This window comes from Cyanistes caeruleus, chromosome 1, assembly GCF_971803275.1.
Source record: "Cyanistes caeruleus chromosome 1, bCyaCae1.hap1.1, whole genome shotgun sequence".
Taxonomy (NCBI): domain Eukaryota; kingdom Metazoa; phylum Chordata; class Aves; order Passeriformes; family Paridae; genus Cyanistes; species Cyanistes caeruleus.
Genome location: NC_141701.1, coordinates 32,215,482 through 32,233,300, shown reverse-complemented (window position 1 = coordinate 32,233,300; position 17,819 = coordinate 32,215,482). Strand labels below are relative to the sequence as shown.

The following is a 17,819-nucleotide window of genomic DNA, read 5'->3' as shown; positions in this document are numbered from 1 at the left end:
AATTTGAAAACAATTCAGAAGACATGTCCAATGCAAAGCAGTACTTAGTAATTAAAAATGCACACAATCTACTATAAATCACCTGTGAAATATACCCAAAAGAATTACATATTTCATCAAAATATAACACACAAACATTAAAAATGCCCAAACTGCAAAACAGAAACTTTATTCCCAAACTGTAGACTCCAGTTCCTGTTCATGGAAGCACATGGGTATTAAATTATCTACTGGAAATCTTCACCAAAATCCCCAGTTGAAAAACAATTAGAGGACTATATAAAAAATATCTTTCTGAAATTATTGAGGGCCAGAACTACAAAGGTCATATAAATTTTGTTTCCTTCAACGCAAAGATGTATTAGTATGTAAAATTTCATAAATACACCACTTATGTTGCATTTATTATCTCTGAAAAGCTGGTGAGAAAACATCTAAGTAAGGATCTGAATGTAGCCATACATTTAGGGCTTACAGTAACATGTAACATTTTTGTATTTTTTGTATTTCATAATTTTTATTTCTTAATCTAATATTGAAGTAGACTTTTCAAAATACTAATACTAAAAATACTAAAATAAATGTTATTTACAGAAAAATATCAAATTTTCTCATTACAGACTTAAGAAACTCTTAAGAATATCTATTTGCTTCTTTGTCTCCTATTTCTTTTTTTTTTTTTTTTTCCTGTCACTGAGAACAATTGTATGAGATCAAGTATCTTTGTTCCTTAGGAGATCATCTGCTCCTGCTGCTCATTTACCATCTGAAATCATAATCATCTGTTGCTGACAATCTAATCATCTTCACAGTAACTAATTGTGATGTCACAAACAAATGGTTATGATTTCAGGTGGTGAACAAACAGCAGGAGCAGATGTAGTCTGAAGAACAAAGACTATAAAGTCATGCACGAATCCCTAGTAATAAAATGTTAGGCAAGAAAAACAAAGAGTCTGTCCTTCACAGAGAGGTAAGACTGCTCTGAATGTGTTGTTTGTTTTTTTTTTTAAATTACCAGTTTTTCAGTACTTTGTGACTCCCAAAATTGTTAGAAATAGGTAAAGGAAAACTATACAATGAAAAACTGAAGTTGGGAAACATGTAAAAACAGTTATGGTATTTTTTTCCTGCTTAGAATTATAATATACAAAACCAGAGTTACATTTTACTTTTATTTTTATACTGTTCTTCAGAGCTCATCAACAGAAGACATCCTGTATGATGTTTGTGATTAACCCATCCAGAAATACAAAACAAAAATATGTTCCCATGAAAATGCACTTTGTAATAGGATTGTTTATTTGTTGCATGTTTTGTTTCTGTTGATAACTGCTTAAGTCAAATCAAGAGAGATAAATGAGATTCTGTTTACAGTAAACATCTTCTGTATGGGCTGCAAATGCTTCTGGTCTGCTCACAGTCTCTCAGTCTCTTCCAGAAGCGTAAGGGAAAAAAACTCAATGTTCTTGACATTTCACATGTGAAGAATGTCAATGATATCCTAAACCAAGAAACCAATATCTTTATGTTTCATCTTTCTTTGAAATTGTGAAATGAAAAAGAAAGGTAAAGAAGTAAACCTGTGGGAAGAAACTTTGCCAGTGAGTAGGAGGAACAGAACTGAGGTTTGCCACATGGATAATGCAAGAGTAACATGATAGAGGGCAGCAGGACAAGTTAATTTTCAAGAATATTTAATAGGAAGATACAGACTGTAAAGTATTTCTCAACAAAAACAAGTGACATTGTAAGAGTACAATGGAATCTGTTCTTCAACTAAAATATAGAACTGTTATGATTTTGTTTTCTATTGTACTGAAGTTTACAAATTCCCTTTACTATTCCAGCTTTATTTGACTCAGATGGAAACTCAGGGCATTAGGCACACAAAGAAATACTATCTATCTGCAAAAGGAAACTGATGCACAGTACCCTGCCCTAGCAGGACACAATTGTTTTCCTGGAATAAAATTACTTGAAATATGAATAAAAGCTGCCAAATGGTAGATGTAGCAATCTCAGAGCCTCAGATTTTCAAGACCACTGAAAGTTCAGTTTATGGTAACAAGAAATACAAACTATTCATTTCTCTTCTAAGAAGGATACAAAAGGGAGAAAGCTGCTCTATTTACCCTCTTTTAAAGCTTTCTAACTTAAAAAAAAAGACTTTAAAAATTCAAGAGTAAATTCACCTACCAAAAAGTGTTGATCTTAAAAATAAACTAGCATATTCATACCAGAAAGGATGTGACATTTTTGATCTAAAAGTGTGGAACTTGTTTGGAACTGCCTTTAAAAAGCCCTGCACTTCACACGTGCATGAGAGATCATGCACAAAAGTGATTACTTTTATTCAGAACACCCTGGCAGTGCTCAAAGTCAGGCTGGATAAATGCAATCTTGTCTAGTGAATGGTGTCCCTGCACATGGCAGGGGTGGCTGAGACTAGATAATCTTTAAGATTCATTCCAATCCTTTAACATTCTATGGTGCACTTTAATCACCTATTTATTATTGATGTTGCCTCTAGATGGGAACACTCAAAAAAAGAGGTAAAGAGATTAAGAACAGTGATCTCTGAACAAATTTTCTATGTCTATTAGCATGCTAGCTCTATCTCCTTTGACTTCCAATTAACTTGTAGATCAGAAGATTGGATATGAAGGCATTGTGCATTACAAAAGTGACCTAGAATGAAAACCTGTTTCTGTACTGTGGCTCTGGTGGCTGCAAGAAGGTATGTGAGCAGGTCAATCTGTGAAAAATAAGTTATTTGGTCAGGCCAGCTTTAAAATATAATTTCTGTTAATCTTGTCTCCTGTTGGATGAGTTTGCCTTTGTGTTCTCCTTCTAGATTGGGATTTACAGTGCAACTATCAAAGTTGTCTTGGGCAGTCTAAGAGATTTTTTTATCTTGTTGGTTTAACAGAAGATTGTGGTTTCATCTATAAGATGCTACAAGACACTGCAAGGACAGGAGAAAAGTTAGAGGTCTTATTCTGCTGTCTCAAACTCTAAAATGTTAACATTTGAAGATATTTCACTGGCCTTATCCTCAAGAGATTTTGATGATACACAAATAACTTAAAAGTATTGATGGGGGTTGATGACAGGGCTGTAAGGAAGCAATTAATAGGAAATCTTGGATCCTGTGGAATACTTCCTTTCAGGAAACACAATGACATGCTGAATCCAAGATCACTTTAAACTCTAGCAAACGGTTGTGGAAATTGAAGCACAAATTATTCCTCTGGTCTCTGGGTCACTCTCTGGTGACTGGGAAAAACCACGTATATAATGGAACACTACTGAAACTCCTTAAATCTGCTTTTAGGACCATGTCTTTCAGATGTATATAGGCAAAAAATAAAAGGTAGCTTGTGTGTGTCCATGTCTGTACAGTCCTTAGTTGAGGGAGATAATGTCTGGGACCCTTAAAAAGTTCAAAACTATACATGGTTCTACAGAAAAATCTGAGGCTCATGAAAAAGTAAAAAGTATGGTTTAAATTATCTTTACCACTTTAATCAGCAAAAATCTAATTATAAACTCACGAAGTTCTGTCCTATTCTTTACCTGTTGCAGTGAAACTGAATTCAGTCTTTACCAACAAGGTTTCTTGGGCTTTTGTGTCTTATAGACAAAGCTCAAGGAAGAGAGGAACTACCAGTAGCAGAACCTCATCAGAATCAGGGATGCTGTGAGAAAACCTAGAAGTCAGCCCATATAAATCACAAAATCTCAGAACTGCATATTGGGTCAGGTTGGGAGGGACCACAGTGGGTCATCTGATCCAATCCCTCTGCTCAAGCAGGGTCATCCCAGAGCATACGGCACAGGATTGTGGCCAGATGGTTCTTGAATATCTCCAGTAAAGGAGACTCCATAACCCCTCTGGATAACCTGTTCCAGAGCTCAGTCACTGGACAGTAAAGTTCTTCCTCATATTCAGGTGGAACTTCCTGTGCACCCATTGGACCAAGTGAGAAATATCTTAGCGTGCTGAGTCAACCAGCTTGCATCATTATGAGGCCACTCTCTGTTCTCTTCAAAAAGTCATGGAGATCAGAAGAAATCTCCAGTGCCTGGAGAAATGCATTATACTCAAAAAAGGCAGACTGGTCAACCTCAGTCTGGTCTCTGGGAAAATCATGCAGACATCTTAAAGCCATTTGTGGGCGCACAGTGTGATTGTCTTCCATGATAAAGTGACTGGTTTTATGAATGGAGAGCATTCATTTTATGAGTGGAAAGTACCTTGGCTTTAGCAAGGATCTTGATATCATGTCTCCCACAGCATCCTTGTCTCTAAGCTGTGATTTTAGAGTCTAGGTAGATAAATTCCTAGATAATGGAAATCTGTTGGGACCCAACAGCAGCCTTCCAATATCTAAGAAGAATTTGTCAGAAAAGATAGAGCCAGGCACATTACTGAGGTATATAGCAGAAGAACAGGAGATGATAGTCATAAACAAACAGGAGATGTTCTGACAAGGATAAAATTGGAAAAAAAATCAGTGTGAAGAGACTTAAGCACTGGAACAGGCTACCCAGAGAAGCTACAGAACCTTCATCCCTGGAGAGCTGTTAAAAAGCCATAAGCAACCTTATCTCAACTCTGCACTGACTGTGCTTTCAGCAAGCAGTTTAGGTGACCTCCTAAAATCCCTGACAAACTGAAGGATTCAATGATACAATTAGTAAATAAAAATTTCCTTGTTCCTGCACTCGTTCATACCTACACTCACACACAGGACACACAGGGATTAATTTGTGTAATTGTAATAAAAACCCCAAAGTATTTACCAAAAGCATTTCAATTGTTTTGGATAATCCAAATCATACAGAGACAAGGAGAAATAAGTATCAATATGAATTTATAAAGCAATACTTACTGTTACTTGTTGGCTCAGGAAACCCAACATTTTGGCCATTCCAACTTTTGTTTTCTCCAAGCTGAAACAGGTAGAAAAAGACAAGTAACTAAAGAGCAAACTACTCCCTAAACAGAGCATTCATGTTTATAAATTTAGTTGTAATTCACTAAAAAGGATGAGTTGAGATTGCTGCATCTGTTCACAAAATTTTGCTAACTCATCTTAATTTTTGCCTAAGATAGGTTATTTGAGTAATGTACCCTTCATGTGTAAACATTAGCAACTATTGCCTAACACTGAAATATAAACGTTTCCCCAAGGATTAGGTTCAACTCAATATGTTACCAAATCAGACTTAAATAAAATTAAATGTTTTAAGCAGCTCTCAACTGAAAACATAAACAGCCAACAGGGAAATTACATTCTAAAACAAGAAGATCCTAATTACTGCCTATGAAGGAATGTGTAAACACTATAAAGTACTTGGGTGTAATTTTATAATATTTACTTGTTAGGAATCAATTTAGTCACTGAAGTGGAAGTAAAAATTATTGCAATTTTCCATTATTTTAATATATTTTTGAGGAAGCAAATTGTCTTCAAATTAATTTTACTATGTTTAATACTAGGTATTACTCTGATATGGAAAAGGGGAACAATTAACACAGAGGTTCAAAATGAAGCCAAAACTGAGGTTTACACAGTAAATAAGATGGCAATGTTCTAGGTTTATGTATAAAACTGGATAAACAAGTCCAACCTTCCTCATTACTTAGAAGCTATTGACAACCAGCTCTATGAATGTGAAATGAATGATCCTTTTCAGATTTCACTGTGATTTTCAATGCAAACAGAAAACCTCTCTGCAATGCAGGCTATATGCCAGAACAAAGTTGTAATCATTTGCTCTTGAAGATGGGGTTGGAAAGTCAAAGAAATGAGAAGGAAAATCAACCACCTGAAACCTGCCTCTGCATCTCAGAAATTGCATTAAGGCTGTTTAGATTACTACCATGTCATAATATAGACTACTAGATGATACATTTCACTTGGGAAAGAGGAGGGGGGAGCACACTATGAAAAGCAGGTACTTCATTGATTGTTTCCCTGCTTTTCATCATCATGCACATCCCAAAAAGCCTGGGCAATGTGCAGTGAAAATAGGAGATATTTGATGGGAAGGGAGGACAGGCATTACAGTCAGCTTTCAAACTGGTCACCTACATCTATGCACTTTAATTTTATATTATTTGTTTTATTCATATTATGAAGCAGGTTATATGTATATTAGATAACACACGTGACAACAGTTCTTCATATGAATAAGCAACATGAAATCTATAAATATGTTTGCATTTACTGCTATAACAACAGCATGGTTTTGTCAGGATTCCATCCTGACCATCTGTAACATGATGCTAGCACAAGCAAACTGTTACAATATGAGATTTCCAACTTTCCTTGTTCTTCTCTTTCTTATTGCTTATTAACTTGATCATGATGGAGAATTTAACAACAATCCCTCTATGAGTAAGTGATCCTTAGTACTGCTGCCTCACATGAATGCAATCTACCCTGGTTTTCCTCTTTCTGAGAATACAAGTGGCAAGAAAAAACAAGATGGAAACATGAAAAAATTATTACAACTCTCCATTCTCATCCCTAGAGCTAAAATTCTGACAACTGCAAAATATCTCCCAGCATACCTCCAGATTGCTCTCCTCAAGGCTCTGCACAACCATTACTGACTTCTTTCAGGAATCAGTTTAACCCAGAAAAGAGCAGAGCCTTTACTTTTTTACATTACCTGGATTACTTGTGCTGCCATCAGCACTACACATTGCTCTTATAACACTCTAAGGTCTCCATTAAACCAATAAATAAAGTCACTTTTTATGTACGAGGGTTAAGGAAAAAACCCACTGAATTTGGTTTTGTTTATTTTTTAAGGGAGGAGGAATGGAATGAAAGGACTTGAAGAAAAGGGGACAGAGGGGAAAAAAGAATTGCCTTTTTTAACATCATCAAAAAAAGCATACAAGTGAAAATTATCTACTTAGATGCCAACCTGCTACATCAACTAATCTACACTGGGACCCATTTTGGATTCAAACAGTGAAACAAGTATCTTCTAATGGTATATCTTTATTGTGCATTTATATGCAAGGAATTTTGCAATGCTCACACTGGTAGAGATCTAAGGGCTATTTTCCCTCTTCTCCACCACAGTTTAGTTTGAGTTAAAATTCTTTCAGCTACACAAACTAAATTGTGCATCTCCAAATATGTCCAGTCTGTTATATACAGAAGATAAAACCAGATACTCTAGATATTTCATGCCCTTAAATCTCAGCAAAGCTTTAAAAATTTGTTGTGATTTTGTTATGATACTGCCACTACCAAAGTTGAGTACTTCACATTTTTTGGATACAGTAACATGTTTGTTCATTGTGTTCAGAACAATATTAAGCAACTGTACACTCGTCTACCAATCCTAAAATGTCTACATCTAGAAGTATGCAATTAAGCCTGATTTTCTAAAGACAATGCACTTGTAAGCAATAGCTTAATAAATGTAGGGAAACAAAGCAACAGCATCCCATTTTAGCCACTCAAGTTTTTTGGTAAGGATTTCAATGTAACCGCAAGTTTACACTATGTAGAGCTCTCCAAATCAACTATGTTGTAGGCTGATTTTTTTCAGGCTTTATCTCTGAAAAATACTGAGTAAAATTAGTTCAGCTGATTTAAAATGCAAGAATGAAAACCTGTTTTCATATTAGAATAAAAAAAAAATAAAATTCTGTTTTGACTTGTTTTTTTGTTAAAGCCATTTGGCCAAACTGGCAGTGAAGAAAAAGTTGATAGTTTTATACCACAGAGAGTATATTCTACAGCAGAAATGTCTCAGCATTCTGGTGAAAATTAATTATCATTTGACTCAGTCAGAAGCTTTTTTTGAAAAGGCTGTGTCTGCACAGTGTGTTCTCACTAGGAACATCATCCAGCTTCCAAGTACTCTGTTTAGAGTATTTCACACTTGTCTATGACTAAGACATACAGTGAAGAACATAGTGAAGGTGAGTGTGAACAGCACACATTGCTGCTACTCTCAAAGGAGAGTGAAACAAAAGAAGGTGGGGCCAAGTAACCAGTACAGTATTGCTTTTTTTCCTGGTTAGGAATACAGAATATACAGAACAGAATATCTTCATATTTACATATACATAGATGTGTATATATACACTATATTCAGATTTATCACGTAGTCCTAGAAAAGCCCAACAGAATTTTCTGTTTGCTACCTAGTGCAGCCACAGTAAACATATAAGTAATTATCAAAACATATACATGCAGTGAGCCTGTATATGACAGAAGCTGTTTAGGATCCATAGCTTAATTACCTTACCAAATATCTTTTCAGAATACAAAAGGCAAAACTTTAACACCCTGTTTTTTACAATACTCCTCATCAATGAATTCAAGATAGGAGAGGAGTGCTAAGTTAAAGACAGCTAACGTGGAAATACATACTTCCAATGCATAAGAATTTAAAATGAAATTCCTTCTTCATTAAAAAAACAAAACCTGACACACATTTTCTTAATCAGTCATCAAATGTGAAAAGGCCATTATTTTTCTGTAATGCTTTTCGTGCACATGCAATGGGAAGACAAACATTGACTACTACTTCATATATGAAAATTACTAACGTTTTTCCTTTCCTTCTGTTCCTTTGGGCTCTCACGGATGCCCAAACTGGAATAAAAGCAAGAGGCACATTCATCTTGATTTGTAAGTAGAAATAGGCAATGGATCATGTGTACACTTTTGCACACACACTATTCTATGGAACTGTGTTTCTGTTCCTAATTACTCTCACAGGTGCAGAGGCTACACTTACTACTAACTGTGGTACAGCTCTAGAGCTGTAGCTAAACAAAGGCTAATCGGTGACAAGCAGCTCCCTAAAACAGGCTGTGCACAAGCTTAAGCTTCCAGTCTTACTAAGTGATTAGCTGATACAGCTTAAAAATCTAGACAAGGGTAAAGTGTGGGCATCACAACAATTGGTTCTCTCACCTTTTCTGTCTGGTCTTGAAGAGGAGTAGAGGCTTTGTATCCCAGCTGTAGCAACATTGCTTCTGCTGCATTTCTTTTAGCTATTTTCTTGTTTGGACCTGTTCCAGTAGTAATGTCATTGCCTACTTTTACCTTTAAAAGAAAATATTGATCATAATCATGATAAATGCAGGACTCCTTAATGTCACTGTATAACACTCTTGCTGTTCTACCAACAGTTTGTCAGCTCTTTTGATGAAGACACAATCTTGAAAAAGCTACCGTACTGCAAAAGGGGACTACAGTGTTCACTTAGAAGGATTGTTTAGATTTTTCAGAAGACCACCAAACTCATACCCAAGAGCTACATTTTTCTGCATCTCAATGCACACACAATTGTCTCTCTCTTCCATCAGCCTCTGTGTCACCCCCATTCTCCTTCATGAACCTCTCCCCAACTCTGTTAACATGGGAGCTGACCCAGGGTCTGTACTTCCTCCTTCTTGTAAGAAGGAGTGGTGCCTGCAGCAGCTCCCCAGCATCATCAGGACAGTATATAGTGTACAGTATATAGAACAATGGAGAGACAAACAGACTAGAGTTTTAACAAGAGTGGTTTCTAAAGAAGGGTGAAAATCATATTTGCATTCCTGCCACTTTGTTGTACTGCAAGGAACACAAGGCTGGAACTGCTTACACCTGACCAGCTTTGATCCAAACAGTCCTTGGAAAAAAGGCTCCTCAATGGACCCATGGTCTGCACAGTACAAAGGATTTCTGACAAACATGATGCCTTTCATAACTCCAGGAGAAATTAAAACCCCAAAATAAGGACAAACTGTAGGCAATGGATGTTCACAAAACGTGTGGCTCCAACTTAATCCTTGGCTTTGGTACCATTCTTAAAACTTTTGGAGTTGTATGTGTTGGGTTTGTGACATGAGCACTCTCACTGCTATTCATTTAGGAAATATTCATAGCTCTTTGATGGGTGTATTTGGCTCAGTCCATTAAGCCCTTCTATTTGCCAAATTGTGTCTTAAAACAGTGCACATTTTCAAAACCATGTCAAAAAAAGGAAATCAACATCACATAAATATAATAAAATCATCAAGGTGATCTGAATAACAAAAAAAAAACAACAACCAGAGGTCAAAGACCTGAAACAGTTTGGAAGGAGCTTTTAAAAAAATGTAAAAAAAGGCATACAAATGCTAAATAAAGAATAAATTATATTTAGTAGTTTATGTCATTCTATAATTCTTCACTTTCCTCAATTTACCATATATGTATTTTCCTAAAAGTTAAATTTAATTAAAAAAAAAATTAAAAAAGTTTAAATTAAATTTACTCAAATATTTCTTAATTCTAAATATTAAGAAGAGGATGTAAATAAAAAATAATCATGAATATCCTTTCAAAGTACATATATATACATGATACATTATATATATATATATATATATAGCCAAAAAATTTGTCAGCCTAAGCCAAAAATATTAATAATCTTGAAATATAAACCTTATCTTCTATGCAGTTCACAATAACAATTAGAAAATAGCCAATCTGCTACAAGTTTATATGCAATAAAATTGAGCGACTTTAATGGGACAAGACAAAAAGATAATTTATAACATAGCTCACAATAAATCAATATGCTGCTATTTCTCAGACCTGTAAAACTGGTTTAGCTATTATTATAACCTCTATCAAGGATTAAAGGCCTCACTACAAAGAGAAAGAGCTTTCTGAAATTAACTTTGGGAACAGAACACCAACTAATGTCATCAGAGGTTTTCTTCTGTTTATCTAGTAGCCAGGACAAGTAATTGGATCCATTTCATCACATCTAAACTTGCTCTTTGTGTGACAGATAAAAATGAACATATTATCTCTGGATATTTTACTTCCACATTCAATTAAATTAAATGAAAACATGGTTTAAGTAGTTTATACAAAGGCTTTTTATTCTGATAAGGATTTCTGCATGTCATAATGAATCCACTGAGACTTCCTGAAGGTGGGATAAATAGCAGAATAATTTTAGTGTGAAAATATTACAAAAGGGTGAAAATGGAGTTTTAAAGTATTTAAAGTATTTGTAACAAATCAACTGCTCTATGGAGTTTAACTCTTTCACAAACCTTCTTAGATACAGGAATCTTCTACATATTTACTGGTTTTAAGATTCTTTGTTATACAAACCAAAGACTGCCATTACTGACACACCTCCAAAAGAAAACTAAACTTCCAACCCATCTTCCTAATACTGGGCTGTGTTACACTGTTCTTCTGAGGCCTCACACAACAACTACCCACTGTAAACCATCGCATGGGGGTCTAAGCCTGGGAAATGAGATTTTCTGTGATAGGATCACTCTTTTTCAAATACTTTCAAGTCTCATAAAATTTTAGAAATCCAAGTTTATATTAAACAAATGATTCTGCAACAAAAGGAACAAAATATTTTCCTTCAGAGAGAAAAATAAAATATCATGAAGAAAGACCACTGAGGTCCAAGAAAATTAAGATTACTAGCTTATCTTCATAGACATGAAGGAGGAACTAAAATGATTTAAGTGAAAACGTAACTAATTTTCTGGAGAATGAGGTGCTGGAACATCATAAATTTTGCTTGTGATCAGAAGTGACATTTTGGTGTGGTTTGTAGACAACAAGTCAAAACATGCTGAGGTATGCTGTTCTGACTTGTTCCGGCATAAAATTACCCTTGAGTGAAAACACAAGAATACAGAATCCTTTCCTGTTTCTAATCTTTCTCAACCTGCTGTTGTGCTATCTAACAAAATATCACAGTTATACCAAATCCTTGTACATGTTCTTAATTTAAATTTGAAAGGAATTTTAATGATTTACTGTTTCACCATTAGGTCTAGTCAGAGCACAGTCTAAAATGCATTGTTGGCTTTTTTGGTTGTATTTTAGATATAAACAAAGTCACAAAGAAATTGGAAATCTGCAAAAATTTACAACACTATTTTTTAAAGCCAAATGCCTGGTAATATGGAGATATGAATATCCATATTTCAGAACACTGGGTATTGGGATCCTCGAATTAACACCTGCCCGATATTATTTTTTTTTCTGAAAAGACAAGTAAAATAAATAAATCATGAACCATCAGGGATAAAGACAATAACAATCAAGTGAAATAAAAATGAGAGTATAAAATAATGCAAATCACATGAAAAGCATCAAGAGGGTACATAATTCTATTGCTATTTGTTTCACTAAGAGAAAGGAGAAAGTTTTGACAGGCTTTCTGACACTGTATTTCATACTATTCTTGTATATCTGACGGCAAGGCAAAAAGCTAAACAGAAGGAGATCCACTTCGTATTTTGCTTGAGTTTGAACAAAACACAGCAAGGCCATTATCTCAAACATGACAGCAAATGATACCTGCATAACAAATTCTCGACGGCGAGGCATTCCTCTCTCTGAAAGAAGAACATACTCTGGCTCCTTCTCCTTTTTGGCCTGTTGGATCTGAGCCAAACGGCTGATGGGATTCATTCCTTGACCATATTCTGGTCCAGTCTAAACCAGGTTTAAAAGAAAGAACAATTATTTCAGTATATATCCCTATAACTACTACACTGCCTCAAGAAAACATTTACAAGGATTCTCTCTTTTGTAATACTCCCTTTGAGAGAATAAGAAGTAACTTACTTTCCATTTTCTGATCATGAGACAAAAGATAAGAATCCTCAGGCTCAAAGCTGTGGAAAGAAATTGTCTGCCATTGTTGCAGGTAGTGTGCGTACCTTGCATCTGCAAGCTATGAAAACCCTCTCATGTATAGGGAGGTCCTCATAAGGATGGACGAAAATTAGCAGATCCATTAGTCAGTTATATCTTATTGCCCTGTTTCTTGGACCCTTCCCCCTAACCCTTTAAAATAGGTTGTCACAATGCTGGAACATGCAGTACCACTGAGACAAGGTGGGATTTACACAGGGACAAAAACCATTTGCCATACATAAGGAAGCTTTCTCTTTCAGCCTTCCTGCTTTTCCTCTCATCACTCCACACCTTCAATCCTACAGCACAACTTGTAACTAAAGGTACAGAGAGTTTACTCTGTGTGTTGTATGAATTTACCCTCAAAATACTCCTGTGAAGTGAACGGCTAGAATTGTTTATGGTGAACCACCCATAAAGTACTTCAAATGATTAACAGGCAATAATACTCACAATAACACGTCAAAAAGTGTGGTTGGTGGGGGAATTGATCTTATGCTGGGGAAACAAAAGGACTGACAAAGTGGTCTGTCCAAGATTACACAGACAGGGAAAAACTACAGCCCTTGAGAAGTCTCTAGCTCTGAAATTATTTTAATGAATTATTGCTCACATGGCAAACAGTCTTTCAAAGCACATAGCCATGAAAATATTTGTAGATTTTAAGAAGAAATTAAAACACACAAAAATTTATCTGAAGTCATACTTAACTGATTTATATAGGATAACACAAAGAATGCACTTGCAAATGTAAATGGCATTTAAATGTAGAATTGTTTTTATGTTATGAAGCTATTTCCCTTTTATGAAACCATTTGCAGGCTAAGAGAAGATGAGCACTCATGCTTGCTAGAGTTTCTCAAATAACAACCAAATGTTCAGGAACCTGAAGAAATGATCAGCAACTGAAGGCAAAGACCAGAGTGGGATATTATATTTAGAAAGCTGTGCAGAAAATCCTACATAGTGTAATTGCAGAAGTAGTTAGAGAAGATGTAGGTGAAAGAGCTAAGACAATGTCATACACAAGGGCAGCTGTGTGGGCAAGAAGCCAGGCAGAGACAAAATGCAGAGCAGGCTAAATAAAAAGCAGGCCATAAGATACAGCCTCATAAATATATATACAAATAAAAAGAAGTTATTGTTGCCACTTTTTTTGATGCTCAAAACACAGGCAAGTTAAATTGAAAGAAATAGGCACATTGAAAGCATTTCAGAAGTTTGGATGTTCAAAAAATAAAAAACATCAACATATCCAGCTTATTCTGACAAATAATGATTCTTTCTGACAAGGCCAACTGTGTAAAATTAAATTTAAGTTCATAATGGCAAATGGTATATGGTAATATAAGAGATTTTTTCATTATTATACCCTTAGCGTCTTTCTTGAGAAAAACTTTCCAAGATGTTTGGTGAAAGCCAAAGCCAAAAGCCTTTTCCAATCTTCCAGCTTTAAAGCTTCATTAATGCTGGTGGTTTTCCATTAAATTATCTTCCTGCCCATTTTTTCATGTAAGTTGCTGAGAATTAGATCCCCAGGATTTTAGTAGGAGACAGGTATCTAATTACTCTAGGTTTTCCTGAAAAGTCACTTATTCCGTATTGAAGGCAAATGAAAAGAGGAAGGTGACAAATAAGCCTTTTGTACATTTTCCAAAACTACTTTTGCACTCTCCAAAGTATTTGCTTATTTTAAAGTGGTTCTCTGGTGGCTGCTCTTCCAGAACTCTGTACTTTGTATCCTGAGTATACAGATACCTAATGATGAAACTTTTAGTGAAGTACTGAAGCACTAAAGAAGCACCCCATTACTTTACTGTTTCATGTATCGCTCTCCTTCCTCAAACTGGGGAGGGGAGAGAGCCCAGGGAGAGAACCACTAGATATGCTAAAAGGGATTCTCTGAGATGATGCAAAAATTTCACATGGCTGGACAGAGCTGCTTGGAGGGTTTGATCCTCCACTAGCCTTGAACCAAACCCTCAATGATGTGAGCTACTTACAAGCCATTCTGTTTGAGAATCCCATAGCATTCTCAGGATTTAAAAAAAGCCCAGGCATATTAGCACAGGCAAACTAGTAACAATATTGACAGTAACAAGCAACTGTAACAATATTGACAGAAAATGACAAATAAGCCTTTATTGGTTTTGAATCTACTGTTCATTTCTAAGCAAACATTCTTAATTGTGTCAAAAGTGGACACATACCTTCAATATTGTTTTTGGACGCTTTTTAAAGTAAAGTTTTGGCTTTTCAATCACAGGAAGAGGAGGAAGTTTCTTAAGTTCTTGCAGGACAGCCATTGCAGCACGTTTCTTTGAGAGTTTCTTACTGTTGCCTTCTCCCTCTGCAGTGAACTCTCCCACTGTAACTCGTGTAACAAAGCTCTTCATGTGAGGAGGTCCACTTTCTTTAATCACCTTTTAAGAGAAAGCAACACTGAGTCAAAACACCCTACAAGAAGGTAACTTTACGTTTGTTATCTCTGCAATGAACTTATTACTAGTCCAGTTTTCCTGCTAACTGAAGGCATTAGATGGGTTTTCATAGAACTTGGACAAGTATTAATAACAGTACGAGGTTAGAGGACAGAAAATTAAGACTAGTTAGATAAAGCAAATCTAACAACCATACTCAGCATTTCAGAGAAAATAGGAGTAGACCTACATTTTTAAAGATTTATAGAATAACACAATATACGACTATGCATATTTAAACCAAGGCTGATGGGTTTTTGTTTTGCAAGGTGCTTCACATACAAAAGCAATTAAATCCATGAAGGTCTAGCAGGCTTTGAGTATTTCTTTATACAAAACATATTCAAAACTGTATTAATTTGTCATTACCTCAACCTGTTTGTAATATTTTTTCTATTATCATTAAACCATTGGATGTTCATAGTCCCAAACTTCAGTCTCAATAGGTGCAGGCAGGATGCCTGCTCTCAACTCTTGGCTTGCCAGAGTACACAGCTCAGAGCAAAATCCCATACATTTGAAAGGCTGACACATTCTTGCCTCCATTACTCTCAGCTGTCCCTCCCAACAGTACTGAAAAGAGTAACCAGAAGAGCCACCTTAACTTACACAAAGCAAATATTTTCTGAAAAAAAAATAATTTATTCATTTCCTTCCAAACACATTTAGCACAACAATAAAAAAAAACAAACATTTGAATTCCTTCACTACAAGAAGTTATAGTAATATGGAAAGGAATTAAGTTCTGAATGCTGTACCTTCCTTTAGCTGTTTTACTGTCTTCATTTTTACACACAAGCACACACACACACACATGCACACAATCTCCTTTTAGAAGGCTGATGCTTGGATGTATTCCCCCACAAATCACAGCACTGCAAGTGCTAGGATAGCCATCTCTTCATGTATACACACACCATTAACTGGTCTGGACAATGTCTATCAGGAATTAAGAGACCTCATTTGGGAAAAGGTTCAGTTATTTTGTTTGATGGGCGGAAGTAGCTACATAATTTAATCTTTGTTGTATGTAATATGTATAAGGAGACATTAGAGTATCTGACAGGCATCTCTTTATTATATCTTCAAAATCGATACAAATATAAATTTTTTTTTATTTGATGGAATTATATCAAACCATGTGTTGAAGAAGAGTAATGTCTCTTTAGGTTGAGGAGGGAGGGGAAAGGGAACTGAGGTAAGGTACCAGGGCCTTCTTGGTGTAATAACTATAGTTTTAATATGCTCAAACCTTCAATCTTAACATTATTACAACATGTTTTGTATTAAAGTTCTTTTTATCAAGGTCATGTCCCTTGCATTATTTAGTTTTGCTGTTGCGCTGTAATGAGGTCTCCTTAGGCTTGTATTTCTTTTTAAGTTCTCTTTTGTGGCAACTTCACCCAGCAAATACAATTACCACAGCATAGATCAATAAAAAGACACAAAATTAAAATTAAAAGACAACTTTGCCCCATTTTCCCAGAATAAGATGGCATCTATGCCAGAATGGGATTTTTCTGTAGTCCAGGAGTGTTCCCATTCTAAAATTTCAGGTATTAATTTCAGAAGTGTTTTAAACACTGCCTCACTTGAAAGTTGCCCACTAATGCTTGGCCATGAGAAGGCAGCAGTGCTTTCAATGCACTGAGCCATGCTGAGCCCCAGGATGCAGCAGAGCTGGGATGAGCCCAGTGCCAGGATCTCCTGCTCTCAGACTCAGTCGGGCGCTGTGTCTGCGCTGAGCACCTTCATCACACCGAAGAGTTTCCTCCTCTGTTTTACAGTATCTCAAACCTGCACTTTGTTACCCAAGTATTACAACATGCTGGCTGTAAAACATTGCTAAATTAACCTTACTAAGGTCCTTAATCTTTCTGTGGCTCTACTAATACTATTATATAGGCGTTTGTCTTTACATGCAGTGTAACATACTAATAAAATATACAAGAATGTCTACACTGACCAGATGAAAAAGGAAAAAATAATTTGGTTAAGAAATATAATTGCTGAGTTCCTAAAATATTAGTTTATATAAGTTCTCTCATATTTATTAAAATGCACACAAATATATATATATATATGAGAAAAAGAATGTTAATACCGAACCAGATTATAATTTCATATCCACAAAAACATATTTTTTAATATAAAATTAATGCATTCTGGTGTGGTTTTCAGCTTTTAAATTTTAAGTATTTTTAGTGACACTTAAGTAAGGTAAATAATTCACTGGAAAACATTAAAAACTGTATGTTTGTTAGTGTGTAAATGGAAAAAAGTCTGTGTTGTCAATGGAATGAACCCCATAGGATTCAGATGGGATCTGGATCAAGCTAAACATCCAAATTTGGTAATTAAGCAAAAAAATATTTACCTAACAACATTTTTGGTTAACCCCAGATTTCAGATCTTTTTACTCCATATGATTTCAAACAGTTGTGCTATGAGCCTTGGGACCGAAAACACTATAAAGAAATTCAAGCTTTGCTATCTAAGAACACTATACACATTAGGACATTAAACTATTTCCTCAGTTGAAAGATACGACCTGTGGACCTAATCATGGCTAATTTAAAGCTGAGAATTTGATTAAGGGTGACAGTTCAATACACTTTTCTTTTTCTGTTCC

General features: G+C 35.5%; 1 protein-coding gene and 1 long non-coding RNA gene across 24 annotated transcripts in view; one reads left to right on the top strand and one right to left on the bottom strand.

The window, feature by feature from the left end:
• The window catches only part of STAU2 (staufen double-stranded RNA binding protein 2), a 172,129-nt gene that overhangs the window by 94,030 nt on the left and 60,280 nt on the right, over positions 1-17,819 (bottom strand). For all 23 annotated transcript variants that reach the window (XM_086884642.1, XM_086884733.1, XM_086884763.1 and 20 more), the window contains 4 exons: positions 14,918-15,130; positions 12,366-12,503; positions 8,964-9,095; positions 4,899-4,959 (listed from right to left, as the gene is read on the bottom strand). In XM_086884642.1, coding sequence (XP_086740768.1) covers positions 4,899-4,959; positions 8,964-9,095; positions 12,366-12,503; positions 14,918-15,130 — 544 coding nt within the window. The remainder of the gene's footprint in view (positions 1-4,898; positions 4,960-8,963; positions 9,096-12,365; positions 12,504-14,917; positions 15,131-17,819) is intronic.
• On the top strand, positions 863-6,281 carry LOC111924645 (uncharacterized). The gene is made up of 3 exons (XR_002861765.2): positions 863-973; positions 2,648-2,740; positions 3,644-6,281. It is a non-coding gene; the product is annotated as an uncharacterized LOC111924645 (long non-coding RNA).